The 18,292-nt window shown below is 33.2% G+C and overlaps 1 protein-coding gene across 4 annotated transcripts in view; it reads left to right on the forward strand.

The window, feature by feature from the left end:
- LOC306877383 (RNA-binding motif, single-stranded-interacting protein 1-like) overlaps positions 1-18,292 on the forward strand; it is a 67,408-nt gene that overhangs the window by 44,875 nt on the left and 4,241 nt on the right. For all 4 annotated transcript variants that reach the window (XR_013784887.1, XM_079429140.1, XM_079429141.1 and 1 more), the window contains exons 5-13: positions 3,344-3,501; positions 4,751-4,830; positions 7,265-7,380; positions 9,093-9,142; positions 10,218-10,305; positions 10,406-10,456; positions 14,086-14,196; positions 15,599-15,679; positions 16,822-16,900. Coding sequence is in view for 3 of the 4 variants with exons in the window: in XM_079429140.1 (XP_079285266.1) it covers positions 3,344-3,501; positions 4,751-4,830; positions 7,265-7,380; positions 9,093-9,142; positions 10,218-10,305; positions 10,406-10,456; positions 14,086-14,196; positions 15,599-15,679; positions 16,822-16,893 (807 nt within the window). In the remaining variant the exon portion in view is untranslated. The remainder of the gene's footprint in view (positions 1-3,343; positions 3,502-4,750; positions 4,831-7,264; positions 7,381-9,092; positions 9,143-10,217; positions 10,306-10,405; positions 10,457-14,085; positions 14,197-15,598; positions 15,680-16,821; positions 16,901-18,292) is intronic.

Consider the following 18,292-nt stretch of genomic DNA (forward strand, 5'->3'; position numbering starts at 1 on the left):
ACATATTGTGTGCTTTTTCTATCGAAGTCAAATGGTTCGTGTTGAGTAAATTGTTAGCAGGTGACACACATGCAAGCCCACACACAGATACCAATGTTTGCGGCACTGCTATTCTAGTTCATACTAGTCTAGTGGAATATTTAACACTTGATTTCTTTGAAGATTCACTGATTTATGTTGCGTTTTCATGCTGGAAATTGGTATTTGGCATCTAATGTAATCAGCTGATTGGGATGTGCATGTGTGAGATTGATAGAAAGGGAAAAGCTCCGCTTTTCTCAGCATCTGTACACTGATATCAGCGTAAAGCTCTTAATGCCTGACCTGAGAGATGTAATTCAGAATTGCGTGCCTGAATCAGCTCAGTGTCAGAACGTTCCAGCGCTGAGCTGATTTCCATGTCTGCGCAGCCTCGCTCTGTCCGGTAATCTGAGGCCAGATGCACCAGCCCTGCATTACTTAACCTAGGTGTAGCATGTTTTTTTTTTTTTTTTTTAGAGCACGTTTTTGAATAATAGTCTTTAAAATGTCATGAAATAATGAAATTTTGGAAATCATGCACGCTTGGAACAAATAGAAAATTTGAGCATTTTTATTACTTGGGGAAAAAAAATCATAAATAAATAAACTTATTTTATTTTAGCTAGTTGGCAGGGCAATATTACTCATTTTCATTTAGTTTAACTTGAAGTACTAAAATAAGTAAAACTAATAATGTTTAAAAATGACAAACCATACATTTGCTAGACTTCTACACATATTAAATTGAAAACAAAAAAATCAAATTAATCAAAAACTTAAGTATAATAGTATATCAATGATACTAAAGAACACTGCAGCTAATCTAGATAATTTTTATATAACAAAAATGTAAGATTTATGAAGAAATTAATAAATTTAGAAATTAATATTTGTCTACAAAATGCACATATATTTTATATTTGAATTTATATATCCAAATATTATAGATTTAATATTAATATATACTTTCATGTGTTATATATATTCAGTTGGTACAGAAAAATCTCTTCTGCTCACCCAGGCTGCATTTATTTGATCAAAAATACAGTGATATATTGTGAAATATTATTACAATTTAAAATAACTCTTTTATGTTTGAATATATTGAAAAATGTAATTTATTTCTGTGATCAAAGCTGAATTTTCAGCATCATTACTCCAGTCTTCAGTGTCACATGATCCTTCAGAAATCATTCTAATATGCAGATTTGCTGCTCAAGAAACATTTTGTGTTGAAAACAGTTGTGCTGCTTCATATTTTTGTTGAAACCGTGGAATATTTTTATTTTCAGGAATTTTTGATGAATTGAAAGTTCATAAGAGCAGCATTTATATGAAATAGTTTTTTTTTTGTAACAAAGTAAATGTCTTTACTGTCACTTTTGAATAGTTGAAAACATCCCTGCACTAAATGCATGTTTAAAATTCAATTTAGCATATTTTAGTCAGGTATTACATTTTAATCCATGCTATTTTGCTCCCAGAGTTTGCGTATGGCTGCTGTAACCTGACCCTGCTGAGCAGGGCTAGCACCGGTATGTGGTTCTGGTATTAGGTTTCGGTTGGGATAAGACTGTTTAAAAGCACGCCAGCGTTTTAGTTCTCCCTCTGGAGCAAGCCAAGCACATCGTGAATTTATTTGCCATTCAAAAACAGGCCCATAAAACACCCGCTATTAGCTTCAGCGTTCGTCCTTCAGAGTTTAGTTATGGACACTGTCATTCCTAATAGCTAATATTTTTTTAAACATCGTGTTTGAAGACTCTCTAGGATCTCCAGCGCCTGTTTGCTCTTGCATCAGTTCCCCATGATGGTTCGACAGCTGAGCGCCGGCCCTCTGCCATTGTTTCCTAATCACGCTATGCTGATTTTTTTCTGTCAGCGTATTACTTTAGTAATCCAATCCCGCCTCTCCCTTGTCTTCTCTTTGTTCTGCTCATTTTTCCTCCATCTCTTAGGGGTGGAGATTGAAGGCAGTAGGATGTTAATGAATATTAATGTAGCGGCCCTTTTGTCCCCGGAGAGAGTCTCTCTCTCGCTCTCTGCCTGCTTGGCTTTCCGTTTCTGCTGATGGAAGGGAAACTACGGCAGGAAATCAGTCGAGGTTTCACCGCTTGGATGATGGGGGGGGTGGCCGAGAGCCGCATGCAAATGAGCTGCTCATCAATATTAATGCTCACCCTATATTAGCTGGCGAGTCCGGAGAGGGAGACATGCTTTCACTTTAACCTCTTTTATGAATTTAATTCACCTGTACCATGTAAGTATTTAGATATTGTCTTCAATCACAGTTCTACTAAAACCTAGTGAGCTGCCTATCTAGAGAGCATTTTAAGGCATTGACACAAAGCCTGTTCTAAAAGGTAGGCAGCATTGAAGGTATCATTTGCAGAGATTGCAATCCCATAATGCATTAGACAAAATTAGTGAAAAGGTTTCCCAAATATTAAATACTGTTATTATATTATATAATATTTCATATTGTGTGTGTGTGTGTGTGTGTGATTAGTGAAATTTGTGAAAGTTTCACAAAGATAAAAGACTGTTATTATATTATATATAATATTTTGTGTTTATATTTTAAAATTTTTGTGTATATTAGACAAACGTGTGTGTGTGTACATTTAGGTCTTATTTTGCAGATATATAATAAATATTACATATAGTTATATAATAATATTATTAAATATTTAATTTTATTAAATATATTAGACTATTATAGTATATTTTATATATATATATATATATATATATAATTAAATACAAAAAAATAAATATTAAGTATTTATATATATATATGATTCATATTTGTGCTTATTATGCTGTTTATATTAGTATACTCAATTCCCCAAGATATTAAGCATATAATATGTATAAAAATGTAGTATGTATGTAAATTTAGTCTAATTAACAAATGCCTAGATTGCCTATTATACATTATTATGACAGGAAATGTTATTGGTTGCATGGATTGGATTGGCTGTGGTTATATTATGGGCATCCATGCATGCAGCTCACTAGGTTTTGAAACAGGCCAATTATTGACTGGCAGGTGTGGATGGTCAGGGATTTCTGTTGTCAGATCTCCAAGTGTTCTTCCGTTAACTGATAAAGTGTGTATAAACTGTGGCAGTGTGTGGCATCTGAGGTGTTTTTACAGGTGTGTAACCTACCTGTGCTAAAAATAACAGCAATTATTCTTGTTTACACAAATGTTCCAGGTTCAGTATGAGTTAAGCTCATTGTGATGCTATTGATCAGTGACTTTTCACCAGGAAAATGGCAAAAAGTTCACTTTTTGTTTTTTTCTCTCTTCCGACAGCAACAAGAGCAGGACCCCACTAACCTGTACATATCTAACCTGCCGCTGACCATGGATGAACAGGAGTTAGAGGCCATGCTGAAGCCCTTCGGACAGGTCGTCTCCACTCGTGTCCTGCGGGACACCAACGGAGCCAGCCGAGGGGTCGGATTTGCGAGGTGAGGGTCTAGTATCTGACTCTGAATCACCAGATCAACTCCTGTTGTCATGCTATCATTCTTTGTGAATTCCCCTCAATGTACCAACCGTGGTTCAAGACTGCTGCGTCCGTCAGGGAATCAGACGTCCTGGAAAACCCCTGGCGTTCTGCCCGCCGCAACACAAACACTTCAGACCCTCCCATGATTCTTAGTGCCAGTCAGTTCCTTGAAAATATAGCTGTGTATCTGACATATCAGCACGGCAAAGCCAGAAAACTGAACCCTCTGAACTTCTCTTTGTAAATTTGTGACAAGTAAAAACTTGATTGTACTAACCGAAGCATTATTCTCACGCACTTGAGTGAAAAAACGCTGAAAGAAATCTGAACTGGTTCATCTAATCAGCTGAATGTGTTTCGAGAAGTACCTTTTCAAATATCAATGACATAAATATAAAAATTGAAAAGAGATTTTCATGATAAACTGATAAATGCAATCTAAACATTCACAAAAATGTCAATTTTTTTGATTACTTGACTGTATTAACACGAGGGTTATTCCTGTATAATCAGATAAATATGTTTCAAAAAGTCATTTTTAATAATAACCACAAAGTAGATTGGCAAAACAATGGTTTTCTAGTTCGACATATCTAAACATTTATGAAAATTTAAGTTTTGTACCACCTTTTGATGATATTCAGTACAAATCTCTATTTATTCTGAAATTGATAACAATGTATTTGTTCGCAGTTTAAAATGATCCAAACATGTTTTCCTCTCTAAATGAACTGAATCAGGATTTATACGCACGAATATAAGAAAATATGAAAATTAACAGCAATATTTCACTACATATATTTTTGCTAAACATTTTAATACATAAAAATACCATGCAGAGACATGTTTGAGTGCACGCATTAATCATTGAATCTGAGTTTTGAACCGATTCACTAAAATGAACTTAAAACTTCACTGAAATGAATCAAACTTACCAACTCTAACTGAAGTTTAAATGAGAGATGTTATTAAAATATCTGTCAGGAAAAGAAAAATAAGGATCATGAAACTATATGACCAGCCAAAATGAAATGCATTCAAATGAGTGCATTATGCTTTATGTAATGCAAAATCCCCTAGATATTCTTCATATGACTTTAACATGTTTCTCATTCATTGACACCTGGTGCATGTGATGGGAAAGGTGTTTTATACTCAAACCGAGAGTGAAATGTGTAAACCTTTAAACCGGTAATCTGTTTCTTTAGGATGGAGTCGACGGAGAAATGCGAAGCTGTCATCTCTCACTTCAATGGGAAATTTCTCAAAACACCAGCTGGAGTTATGGGTAAGTGTGCGTCTGCATGCTTAACATCTACTTTAATGCAATAGTTCATGAAAAAAATTCAAATATGTCTGCGTTCACTTGCCCTCATGTTGTTTCCAAACCTGTATGACTTTCTCTCTTCCATAAAAGGAGAGGGTACTTTTCTGAAGGATATCCTTGCCACTTTTCTCCATGTAATGGGAGTAAATGATTGAATTGTAATTTTTGGGTGAACTACTCCTTTTAATGTGTGTTTTGTTTGAGCATAAAGACAACGCTGCTGTGTTCGAGCACATTCATTCATTCTCTGGTAATGATTCTCCTCGGATGGGGTCTAAATGGAAACAGGCTTTCGGGCATGTGGTGCAACCGTTCAGCCATACCAAACGGCTTTCGCACAAATGTAGATTTAGACTCGCTGCACGAAATGCTGAAATTACAGAGTTGGGAGGAGCATGATGCAGCTTATTGGAGGCTCGTTTGGGGCTCAAGTGAAAGCAATGTGTGCTAATTTTCTCTTACTGACCTGGCGTGGCCTCTCTAAGCATTTTAATTGGATTATTAGACTGAAATAGTCTCCACTGACCATGTCAGAAAGGAATGAAGGGGATTATACGAAGACAGAGTCCAAATTAGATGCCTGTTCCCCAAGCATTGTGGGAAAGTCATTGCGGATGGGGCCAGATAGCCTCAGAGGGTCTTGAGATGACGGCATATAACTGGTGGAGATTTTGCTGGGCCGTTTATGCTGTGGTAGAAAGAGTCACATATTTACATGAGCAACAAAGAAACATAGAATAAAGTTGAAAATATATAATAGAACAAGTCTGCTCAGCTAGCAGCAAAGCAACATCGCAATTTGCAGAATTAAAGGCAATGTGTGAATCCCATTTTACCCCATAATTAGATGGGGGGGTTTTTTTCATGCAACATTGGTATTCAGTGTGGAAAAATACTGGGTTTTATGCGACAGAAATTAGGGATGCTCCAATACTGAAACTGTGGCTGATGCTGTAATTATTTAGATGTTATGGCCGAAAGCCAGTAATTAGCAGATATTGCAAATCTATCTTGAAAAAGACACAGAAAACATAACTTAATAAAAGACAATAAAACTTAAAATTATGAAAAACCATTTCCGCCACATAAGAAAAAAGTACTTTTAATTAGTCATAATTATGAAATAAAATTTCATAATTATGACAAAGTTATAGTAATGAAAAAGTCATAATTATGGTTATGGCTGATAACCAATAAATGGAAGATATTGTAAATATATGTGGATTTGTTAAAAAGACATAACTTAATATAAACATAACTTAATGAAACATTATAAACAATATATTATTTGGACATTTCCACCACATATGAAAAAAACACTGATATTATGACATACTTTGGACATAAAAAGTTGAAATTATGAGATGAAAAGTCATAGTTACTACATAAAAAGTCAAAATTATGACAGTGAATGTATGGCTGAAAACCAATCAGTGAGAGATGTTGCAAGTCTTGTTTTGTAAAAGAACAAAATATTAAAACATAATAAAAAATTACTTCAAATAATTTTGTAGTTTCTACCACACAAGAAAAAAATCATAATTTTCATAATTAGGATATCAAAAATTAAAATTATGAGATAAAAGGTCATAATTATGAGATTAAATGTGAAAATTATGACATAAGATTAAAAAAATTATAAGATAAAATAAGTAATTTTTGTCCAAAAATCTAAATTATGATAGCATGATTATGAAAATTATGACATTTTTAGTCAAAGTTTGGAGATAAAAAGTCAAAATTGCCAAAAAGTCTTAATTATGACATAGTCAAAATGTAGACATTTTGTCATAATTACAAATGATCTCCTAATTATGGATTTTTAATCTCATAATTATGATTTACCAAAGCATGATATTTTCTTATGTGGCGGAATAACTTACTAAAGCACTTTCCTTTTATGAGCACGTCATGTAACACTAAAATCTTAAAGGGTTAAGTCTTTGTCGTTATCACTTTAAGTTAGTGCTAGAAAATTAATCTTAAATCTTAAAATAAGCAGAAACAAATTAAATCAATCAATGGCCATATTCACCAGACATGGTGCTGAAATATTGTGCATCACTATCAGGAATTGATCAGATTGTGAAAAGTTGGCTTTATATACCGTACAGTACCAGAATTGAGTGAGAGGGGGAGGGGCTTACAAATAAGAGGCATTTGTGATGTCATCCAAAAGGAAAGTCGTTTCTAAAATGTCTTGCATCGCGTCCTGCTCTGTATTTTCCCTCCATGTTTGATGCACTAAATAACATAAAGCACTTCTGCTAGGGTTCAACAAAATTTCAAGCCATTTCTACTGTCACATTATGATGGCTTTGGTCAGAGCGCTCCGCTCTGCTGTCTATGAGCGAGCAGTCAACATCATGCTGAGAGTTCATGTGTGTGTCTGCAGCCCCGTCAGAACCCTTGCTGTGCAAGTTTGCGGACGGAGGCCAGAAGAGGCGTCAGAGTCAAAATAAATATGTGCAGAACGGACGAGCCTGGGCCAGAGACGGAGAGACCAGACTTGTGAGTACTGCTCTTTTCCTCTCTCCACCATATTGTGTGCCCGTATCGCTTTTTGCGGTCATATATCACCTGCCACAGCTTTGTTAGTGAACACATGGACAGCAGGGCTGTGTGTGTGTGTGTGTGTGTTTATACAAGCTACACCAGTAAAGTCATATATTATGTGAACCACAGAGGTGATACTGAGGTGTGTGTGTGTGTGTGTGTGTGTGTGTGTGTGTGTATAAACTGCTTAGTCACCTGTCATTTCCCATCATGACACTCATGCTGTTCCAAAACCTAGGGAACTGAAATGTACCCTTATTAAGTGACTGATTTGTGACGGGAGAGGTCATTTCAGAAGATTTTAGTAGCGGTGTGATACTAGTCTAAAAAGTCTAAAAATCCATAGCACACACAGATATTGGGTAAAACTGTAAATGTTTTGATCACTACTTTTTGAGATTGAATTAATTGTATTTATAATCAGTATTTATTTTGCTTTGTCTGACATCTTGAGGTGATTTAATCAGTATTAATATAATAACCTATTTTTTTATTTTAATTTATTGTTATTTATTATTTTATTCTAATTTTTACTTTTTAGTTTTTGTTTACATAATATATGTGTGTGTATACTGTGTATATTTATTCTGTATATATAAATACAAACACACACTGTATATATTTAGAAAATATTTACATGTATATATTCATATAATTTATATTATATATATAAATACATTTAATATATAAATATAGCATGTATTTATATATGTACTTGTATATACATAAAAAATAATGACAGCACTAAATTATATATATATATTCATTGAATTATGGAATTATCCATATTTATTATCAACATTTCTTTTGCTTTATCTGCTATTCAGTTGATTTTGTCACAATGCATTCTGGGATTGCAATAGATAAAAACAAAGCATTAACAGCCTTTAGATATGATGCCTTAAAATACAGCCTGTATAGCCTTGGTTTTGGAGCAGAGTCATGTTCCTGTGTTCTCAGTGTCACATGACCATTCATAAAGAAAATCAGAAGTAAAATGTATCACATCACATCACTTCATTGAGTCAATGCTGTGTTTTTTCTAATGAAAATTACTTCATTATTTCTCCTTATCATGCACAAGCCACGCAGAGAGAAGGTCGTAGACAGCATGTAATTACAGCGCGATGTGTTTTCTGTCACGCCAGATAATTTCATTAAACTTTCATTAAGCAGTTTCACAGGTTTTATCCGCGCATGTCACAGAATTTGACTGGACAGACGTGTCGGATTCTGAAATATTAAAAGCTTTTCCACATGTTGAAATGGCTGTGACCGCATTAAACATTTGGCTACAGACTCGAGGGAAAAGTTGTAGTGTCATTTGTTTTCAGGTTTATGTTTTTTGACAAGTACCATAGCCACAAAAAGACACTTGCGCCACACTTAATGACATAATTTCATTGCATTAGATAACAAAATATCAAAGCAAGTGTGTATCTGTGCTGAAATGCTGCAGGAGCTTTTTTTTTCTTCACTAACTTTTAAACTAACGTCATTTCTGCTTAGTTTCTGTTAAAGATATATGAAGTCATTTCTTCTCAGGTTCACATGATTCACAAGCTAAAAGTGGCACAACACTTTTGACTTCATTTTCAACACTTCAAAAGCAGCTTTGAGTTGGATGGTGTATAATTATGTTTTATTTCTCTCTCTTTCTCTCATAGGCTGGCATGACACTTACGTATGACCCCACCACAGCTGCTATGCAAAATGGGTACGAGACAACAAGAGCTGAGAAAGAGCCAGTGTTATTGTAGTATTATTTATACACTATTGTAGTATTTATAGATTTGTTTTTTTTTTGTTTTTTTTTTAATTGGCTTTTATTTTTATATATTTTCTTTTCATTTTAATTTTAGTTAATGTTTTAGCTATTATTATGTGCTTTATTTATTTTTGTTATTTCTATTTAGCTTATGCGTTTTATTTCTATTTTAGCCATTTTAATGCTTCTGCATGTAAAATTTTTTAGGTTAAAATTTTTTGTTTGATTATTTTAATTCAGCTTTATTTTAAATTAAATTTTACTAGTTTAGTTCAATTTTAAATGTAGTTTGATTTTAGTAATTTGATAAATTTTTAGTATTTTTAATTGGGAACATCCAGTCATTAAATTGTATATTTCCAACTGTATTTTATTTTATTTGTTATTATTTTATTTTATTTTATTTTATTTGTTTGTTTGTTTTTAGTTTGCCAAAGCAACATTTCTATTCATTTTTATTTAAGTTTTTAAAAAGTTTTAAATATTTCATTATTTTCAACTCTATTTTTTTTCTTTGAGGGTATTTTTATTTTATTTTATCTTATTTTAAGATGCCAAATCAACATTTCTAACTTTCATTTAAGTTTTACATTTTTTGTTTCATTATTTTCAACTCTATTCTTTTCTTAAAGGGTATATTTTATTTTATTTTTTAGTATATTTAAGTTAGTTGCCAAGGCAACACATTTTTTAAACTTTAAATGTTTCATTTCATTATTGTCAGCTTTTTTTCAATAAATAAGAACAATTTTAGTTTTAATAGTTGTAGTTAACAATAACAACCCTAGAAAGAGATTTATCTACAGATTCATACTGCAAATACTTGAAAATGCCCAGTTCACACACATATTGAGTAAAATAATTAAGTACTTATAATTCATTCCATACTGAGAAGTATTAATATTTATATAATTACATAACAAGATATCTTAGAATGCAGCTTAATCATACTCAAGGTTATCATGCTATATTTACAACCTGTCATAAATTATTGCTTAAATATACTGAATTTATCTTTCTACAGATTCTATCCGACTGCCTACAGTATTACAAACAGAATGATCACACAGACCCCCATTTCTCCATACATGTCCCCTGTGTCCACATACCAGGTAATATCAAACTCTACTGCTCACAGACCGAAGGAGTCTCAGAGATGGATGCATCAGAACTGTCTTAAGGGACACTGATAATCTGTATTTTATTGTTCAGGTACAGAATCCATCCTGGGTCACCCATCAGCCCTACATCTTGCAGCATCCGGTGAGTCTCAGCACTGCCCGTCTCTGATTGTCCTGAGCAGTGTTTGTTTGTTTGTTTGTTTGTGTGGGAGAAATTCACTTGAACTACATCATGACTGCTCATAGACTGAGAGTGTGGGCGACGGGCACAGAGAGGGTCCAAACAGACATACTAAAGCAGAAACCACAGCAATTTATGGATTCATTCGGAGTAATCAGAATGAATCTTATGCCAAATAAAATCATTAAGAATGTGCAAAGGTATGCATGCAATCAGAATAAAGAGTCTGAAGTTTGCATTTATAAAGAAATGTTTCTTTTTATTTCTACATGCCAGTATTAATATAATAACTGGCTATACTAATTAATTATTATTTTTTTAATTTCTTATTTTATTTATATTTTATTATTTTTTTATTTTTTACTTTTTTATTTTATTGTGTTTTATTATTTTTGTCTTATTCATAAATTAAAATGCATTTATTTTATATGATAAAAATACCATAACAACAAAACTCATGTATGTGTCTTTAACTATAGGCTGTCGTATAAGCAACCAGTGCCTTGTGAAAGAATTCATAACCCTTCATTTTTTTCACATTTTATGTTGCTGCCATATGTTAAACTGCTTTAAATTACTTTTTTCCCCCACATAAGTCTACACTCCATGCATACACCATATTAACAAAGCAAAAACAGAATTGTCACAACTTCGTAAATTTATTACAAATAAAATACTCAAATAAGTACTTTGCATTCAAATAAGTATTCATACCCTTAACTAAATATTTAGCTGAATTACCTTTACAGCCTCAAGTCTTTTTTTGTTTGATGCGACATTATCAGCATTATCAGCATTTGGCAATTATCTGCCATTTGTCTCCTCACCTCTTCACCTCTCAAGCTTGTTGGATGGGGGCAGACGCACATTTTCAGGTTTCTCCATAAATATTTGATTGGGTTCAAGTCCAGGCTGTGGCTGGGCCACTGAAAGACATTCACAGCATTATGTATAAGCCATTCTTGCTGTGTGCTTAGGGTCACTGTCCTGTTGGAAGGTAAACCTTCTGCCCTGTCTGAGGTTCTGAATGCTCTGGACTGGGTTTTCATTAAGGCTCTCTCAATATTTTTGGTGCATTGAGCTTTTCTTCTATTCTGATGAGTCTCTCAGTCCCTGCCGCTGAAAAACAGCTCCACTTTTGGGATGGTACTCTGCAGGTGATGAGCAGAGCTGGTTCCCTTCAAACATGATGCTTGGAATTGAGGTTCATCAGACCAGAGAATCTTGTTTCTCAGAGTCTGAGGGTCCTTTAGGTGCTTTTTTGTAAATTCCAAGTGTGTTTTCTTTTGTCTTCACTGAGGAGAGGATTGAGTTTGGCGCCACCGCCATAAAGCCCAGATCGGTGGAGTGTTGCAGTGATGTTTGTCCTTCTGTAGGTTTCTGCTATCTCCACATATGATCATGGAGCTCAACTAGAGTGACCATCAGGTTCTTCATCACCACTCTAACCAAAGAGTTCTCCATCAGTTGAGAAGAATCCTGGTTGTTTCAAACTTCTTCCATTAAGGGTAACCGAGACTACATGCTTCTGTTACCCTTCAATGAAGCAGAATTTTTTTTCCGAACTCTTCCCCAGATATGTGGCTTGATGCAAACCTGTTTCTGAGCTCTACAGACTGTTCTTTTGACCCCAGGGCTTGTTTTTTGCTCTGATATGCATTATCAGCTGTTAGACCATTTATTAAGATGTGTGTGCCTTTCCAAATCATACACAATATGAATGCTCCTGAGCTAAATTCCAACTGTCCCAGATAAGGGTATGAGTACTTATGCAATGGAATCATTTAAGTTTTTTATTTTTAATAAATTTGCAAAGCTTTAATATATTATATTACTTTTTAAAAAAGTAATATAAAGCAGTTTAACATAAGGCAGCAACATAAAATGTGAAAAAATGAAAGGGGTATGAATACTTTCGCAAGGCACTGTGCGTGTGTGTATTTTATATATATATGTATATATATGTGTATATATGTGTGTATATATATATGTATATATGTATATATGTGTATATATGTATGTGTGTGTATATATACATGTATGTGTGTGTATATATATGTATGTGTGTGTATGTGTATATATATATATGTGTGTATATATGTATATGTATGTATGTGTATATATATATATATATATATATATATATATATATATATATATATATATATATATATATATTTCATTTAGTAGTTTCATTGTTTGAGAAGCTGCTTTTAGAAGCAACATTGCCTATAACAAAATGAAACAGTTGACATTTTGTCCTTGATAAGGGACGTGTGTTTCCTACATCTGAAGATCAGCAGCGTCACTGTTGTGCAGGAAACACTGGTGTGAGTGTGTGTGTGTGTGTTTGCATACATGCATTAACACCGAATCACACCCAGATACTGGATTACTGTGTGTGTGAGATCAGCGATGGTAATAAGTGAAGCTGCATGAATGACTCTGTCATACAGGGAGAGTCTAAGTGAGACTCTGTGTGTGTGTGTGTGTGTTTGTTTGTTTTCGAGAGGGTGTGTAACGTATTTCAGTAATGTGTGCTATAATGACTGGTGTGAGTCAGGACGTATAGAGCTGAGTGTCGTTAATCAGAAATGAGGAAACTGTGGCATTTAAAGGCGAGTAATGGCTCTGATGGCTCAGAGATTTACAGCATCTGACTCAGCGTAAGAAACCAGGACTCATCACCATGGCCATGTTAAAAGAGATCATAGGGCACGTGAACGCTCAAATAAATCACATTTACTTCATATTAAACATCACAAGCATAATTTATCCCAAATATCAAAGGATACCATGGTATTACTAGTATTAGTTTGGTACTTTTTTGGTGAATACAGAGAATTAGTTTATTAGTGAAATAAGCAAAAAATATTCACAAAAAAAAAATAAAAAATGCGTCCAATTATTAAGTTGCTTATTTCCAACCTTTTTCTTTTAAATTTTATTTTATTTTTTATACAATCATTTGCCAAATATTTAAGATTTATATTTATATAACTTTTATATTTTATTTCAGCTTTATTTCAGTTCATGTTAACCAATTTAAATAATTATAGTTTTAGAGAACGATAACGACACTGAAAAGATGTACGTCAGCATACTGCAAATGCTTGAAAATACATAATACATATATTGAGTAAAATAGTCAAGTATACTTATTAATTATTGTTTTATTTTGTTCAGTTAGTTTTCAAACAATATTTTTCATTTTTAGGTTTTTTTTTAAATTTCGTTTTATTTTATATTCATACTGCAAATGCTTGAAAATAGAAAATAGTTTATTTTAGCCAAAACAACACATTAAGTCTGTTTTTTTTTTTTATCTAATATTTATCATTTTTATTTTATTTCAGTTAATGACAACAAATTGTTATAGTTTGAGTTAACGATAACAAAACTGGAAAATGCATTCACATTACTGCAAATGCTTGAAAATACTTAGTACACACACATATCGAGTAAAATAATCACAATTATTTTGATTTATTTCAAACTGGCCAGTTCTAAAAGGAAATGTATGTATGTGCCTTTCTTGCTTTTTCTTCCTAAATGAATAAATGTACTGTAACTCTCCCGTTGTGTTGTAGGGAGCAGTGATATCGCCCTCTATAGATCACTCCATGTCTCTGCAACAGGCGTCCATGATGGGTCCTCTTGCTCAGCAGATGGGTCACCTCTCTCTGGGCAGCGCAGGAACGGTGAGCACAGTCAACACTTGAGTGCTTACATATGTGTTGTTTTCCTTCGAGATCAGCAAACTCATTTCCAGCTGTTAAAGTCTGTGTCTGTGAATACAGACAGAATGCAATGGCGTTTGCATACTGCAGTATACACTGCATACTGCCTACAATTTTTTTAAATTGCGAAACAGTAGGCACCATATAATATATTTTAAAAATTAGTATGGTAAATTGCTGTTAAATAAAAAGTTATTTTGCATTTTACTTAAACTTTCCTAATTTCCTAACATTTGGCAACCCAAATAATGAATCAAAATAGAATTATTAAAATACACATGCAAACTTACTTTTGTCATTACATTTTAAAAGGTCAAATGCATTGAGTCAAGTGAGTGCTTTGCATATGAGAGTTTTTCTATGCTTTGTATGCAGGGATAGTTTTCATTTGCATTTTTAATTTCCTAAAGTTTCCTAATTTCCTAACATTTGGCAACCCCAAATAATGAATAGAAATATTGAAATTCAATTGTGATATTATTTGTCAAGTGTGCACTGTGTTATTGTATACTGCACATTTTGGCAAATGCATTAGGTCCAAATATGCATGCATACAAATTTGCATGCTGTGCACAGTATGCATACTATATACTGCAGAATTAGTATGCTATTTATAGCAAGCTGCATGACAACTTGAATGCCACCTACTGGTGAATAATCAAGTTGCAATTAAAACAGAAAATGGAAAAACATTTTCTGTACATAATGAAAAATTTAAAGTTTTATGTTGGAAATTTTAGTGTAATAATATTTTTGTTACGAAAGACACACAGATCATTGTGCATATATTGGACAAAGGCTGCAAAAATGTTTACATTTAAACACATGCAGGCAACACATGACTCATGCACAACTCGGCAGAAATGCACAAAACCGGGGTTCGATTCCCCGATGGGGAGTGCTAGTTATTTGGTAAGTCGTGGCCTAATGGTTAGAGAGTTGGACTCGTAATCCAAAGGTTGCGGGTTCGAGTCTCGGGCCGGCAGGGATTGTAGGTGGGGGGAGTGAATGTCCAGCGCTCTCTCCACCCTCAATACCACGACTGAGGTGCCCTTGAGCAAGGCACCGAACCCCCAACTGCTCCCCGGGCGCTGCAGCATAAATGGCTGGCCACTGCTCCGGGTGTGTGTGTGTTCACGGTGTGTGTGTGTGTTCACTGCTGTGTGTGTGTGTGCACGATGGATGGGTTAAATGCAGAGCACGAATTCCGAGTATGGGTCACCATACTTGGCAGTATGTCACTTCACAAAAGCAAGCAAATATAAAACTGCTGACAGAATGAGAGCACAAAACACAGTGTGTGCAGATTTGTAGCAGCATATGTTGGTGTGTTCATGTGAATCTCTCTCATCTCTCTGTGTAGTTTATGCCAGCCAGTCCAGCTCTCCAGGGGCCGTATATCTCTCCATACGCTCACATGCAGACCACCGCCGTCTCAGTAGAGGTGGGTTCATGACGAAAAACTCTTTCCCAGACACAGATTTAACCTCATCCTGCACTGAAGAACTGAAGAACCATAAATGGAGAAAAGTTCAGGAACAGACTGGGCTTGTGCAACTGTGCTGAAATGTTCTGGAGTGAACCGCACAAAACCTGTGAAGAACATCTCCAGGGAACTGGACTCTAAATCACCCTAAATCACTAAACTTCACTCTAAATCAAACAAAAGAAATAAAATAGAATTTTTGGAAGAAAATATTTTTAAGAACTTTTTTTTTTTTTTCTTACACTGAGATTATTTTCATGCACTTTTTCCATAAATATTCATTAATGTGATGCATCATAATAATAATAATAACAATAATAGTAATATTTAAATTGAAGTATTTATACATTATGGTAATAGTTCATGCATTGCCTAATATATAATATATTAAATATTAAAATAATACAATTTACAGTATAATTAATAATAATACATTTACAGTATTTTTACAGTAATACAGCAAAATACTCCATTTGAATCTAGTATTATTTTATTTTTAGGACTGATGACATTGTTTTACACTGAGAGATTATTTTCATGACACTTAAGATAATTCTCCCTAAATCCTCATTACTGTAACAATAACAGTAAATTATTATTTAATTTGAACCTTTAATTTCTATTCGTTTCTGCAATAAAATATGAAAAAATATATAATGCTAAAAAATAAATTACTGTATTGTAATCATTTATTTTTACAGTTAACCAGATTATTTTTTGACAATTAAGCACTTTCTCCCCAAATCCTTATTCCTCTGATGCATAATAATAATAATAATAACAACAATTATTATAATGAAGTATTGCAATTAAATTATTATATTATTATTTATTTATTTTTACAGTATGTTTTAAAGTAATACAGAAAAAAACTGAATGTGAAATCTAATGGTATCTTATTTTAGGGTGAAATATGAATGTTTTGTGGCATTCATCCCTAATAGCACATGTAATCATTGAAAGATGTGAAGAAAACTACTTTAAGTTATTTATATTTCTGACTTATATTAGATTAGCTCTGCAGATCTCTGTTTTGATGATGCTGGTTGTGTTAGTTTGGTGCATAAATGCGAGAAAGTAATACACATGTTTTGTTGTAGGAGAACAGTCCACAACCTCATGTGGAATCGTCCAATGATCATTCACCTTATACCTATCAGCAGGCCAAGTGATGAGGAGGTAACTAAATCACACCTGTCCACACACATACCTGCACATGTGTGTCATTCTACCATAAGCTCTATATAAACCATAAACCATTTTAACATTGATAAGGACTAGTGTTATTATAGTTAACTAAACATAAAACCATTATAAAAATTGTTGCTTGAAATAAAACATACAGCATTTTTTTACATTTCAGCTGTTTTTACAAAAATCCTAAATATATTTAAAAATAAATATATATATATATATATATATATATATATATATATATATATATATATATATATATATATATATATATATATATATATATATATATATATATATATACTGATCATTCAGGACTAAATAATAAACTTGCTGTTCCTCTTATCTTGAATTTTTGGAAATTGTCAGCATTTTTAAAAACCAAAGAGAAGTCAAACTGAATCTATCTGATATATGTGAAAAGCTCAGGATGTCCTGTTTAAGATGCACCAGGACTGTATGTATATTCTCAGAGACATTCACCAAACAAATGTCCTCTACAGAAGATCAAAATGCCTTTCTGGGCTCCAGGAGGATGAAACCTTGTGCATAATTTTTATCTAAATGTTTAGAGGTCATTTCAAGTGTTGCTGCATTATTGGTTTACATCTGTTTGAAAGGATTGGTCTGGCAGTGTAAACCGGTTTAACAGATGCGATATTAGTTTGAGTGCTTCTGTGTCACCTGCAGTCCTGCTTTTCTGATCCTGATCCGTGTGTCGTGTCTGAATTAAAGGGATAGTTCACCAAAAAAAATACAATTGTCATCATTTACTCATTCCAGACTAGTGTTATTTTCTCTCTTCAGATATATTTTTCTGTGCAGTGATAATGGACGCTGAATCATGTTGTTGAGATCCAAAAAGCATCATAAAAAATAGTCAATACAACTTATTCCTTTAGACTGAACTTTTAAATTAGTCATATGACTCATTTAAAACCTGCTGTGATTCATCCAAAGGCGTTGTTTTTCAATTGAACATAATTGAAAACATTTATAAAGGCTGGTAGAGAGAAGAAAAAATATGGGGGTAGAATTATGAGAGTGAAAAAAAAAATTAAAAAAAAATGTAAAGTTGGAATTCGCATGCCTGGAAATTTCTTTTGAATATACATCTTTATAGTAATGCTCAAATCCAGTAATTTTGTATCAGTATACTATTATAGTTTTTTTTTATATATTTTGAATTCAATTTTTTATATATATATAATATTATTATTATTATTATTTTTTTTTTTTTTGTTTTTTTATTCTCGTGATCAAAGCTGTATTTTCAGCATCATTACTCCAGTCTTCAGAGTCACATAATTCTTCCAAAATATGCTGATTTGCTGCTCAAGAAACATTTCTGATTATTATCAATGTTGAAAACTGTTG

Source organism: Barbus barbus, assembly GCF_936440315.1.
Source record: "Barbus barbus genome assembly, chromosome: 11".
NCBI classification, from domain to species: domain Eukaryota; kingdom Metazoa; phylum Chordata; class Actinopteri; order Cypriniformes; family Cyprinidae; genus Barbus; species Barbus barbus.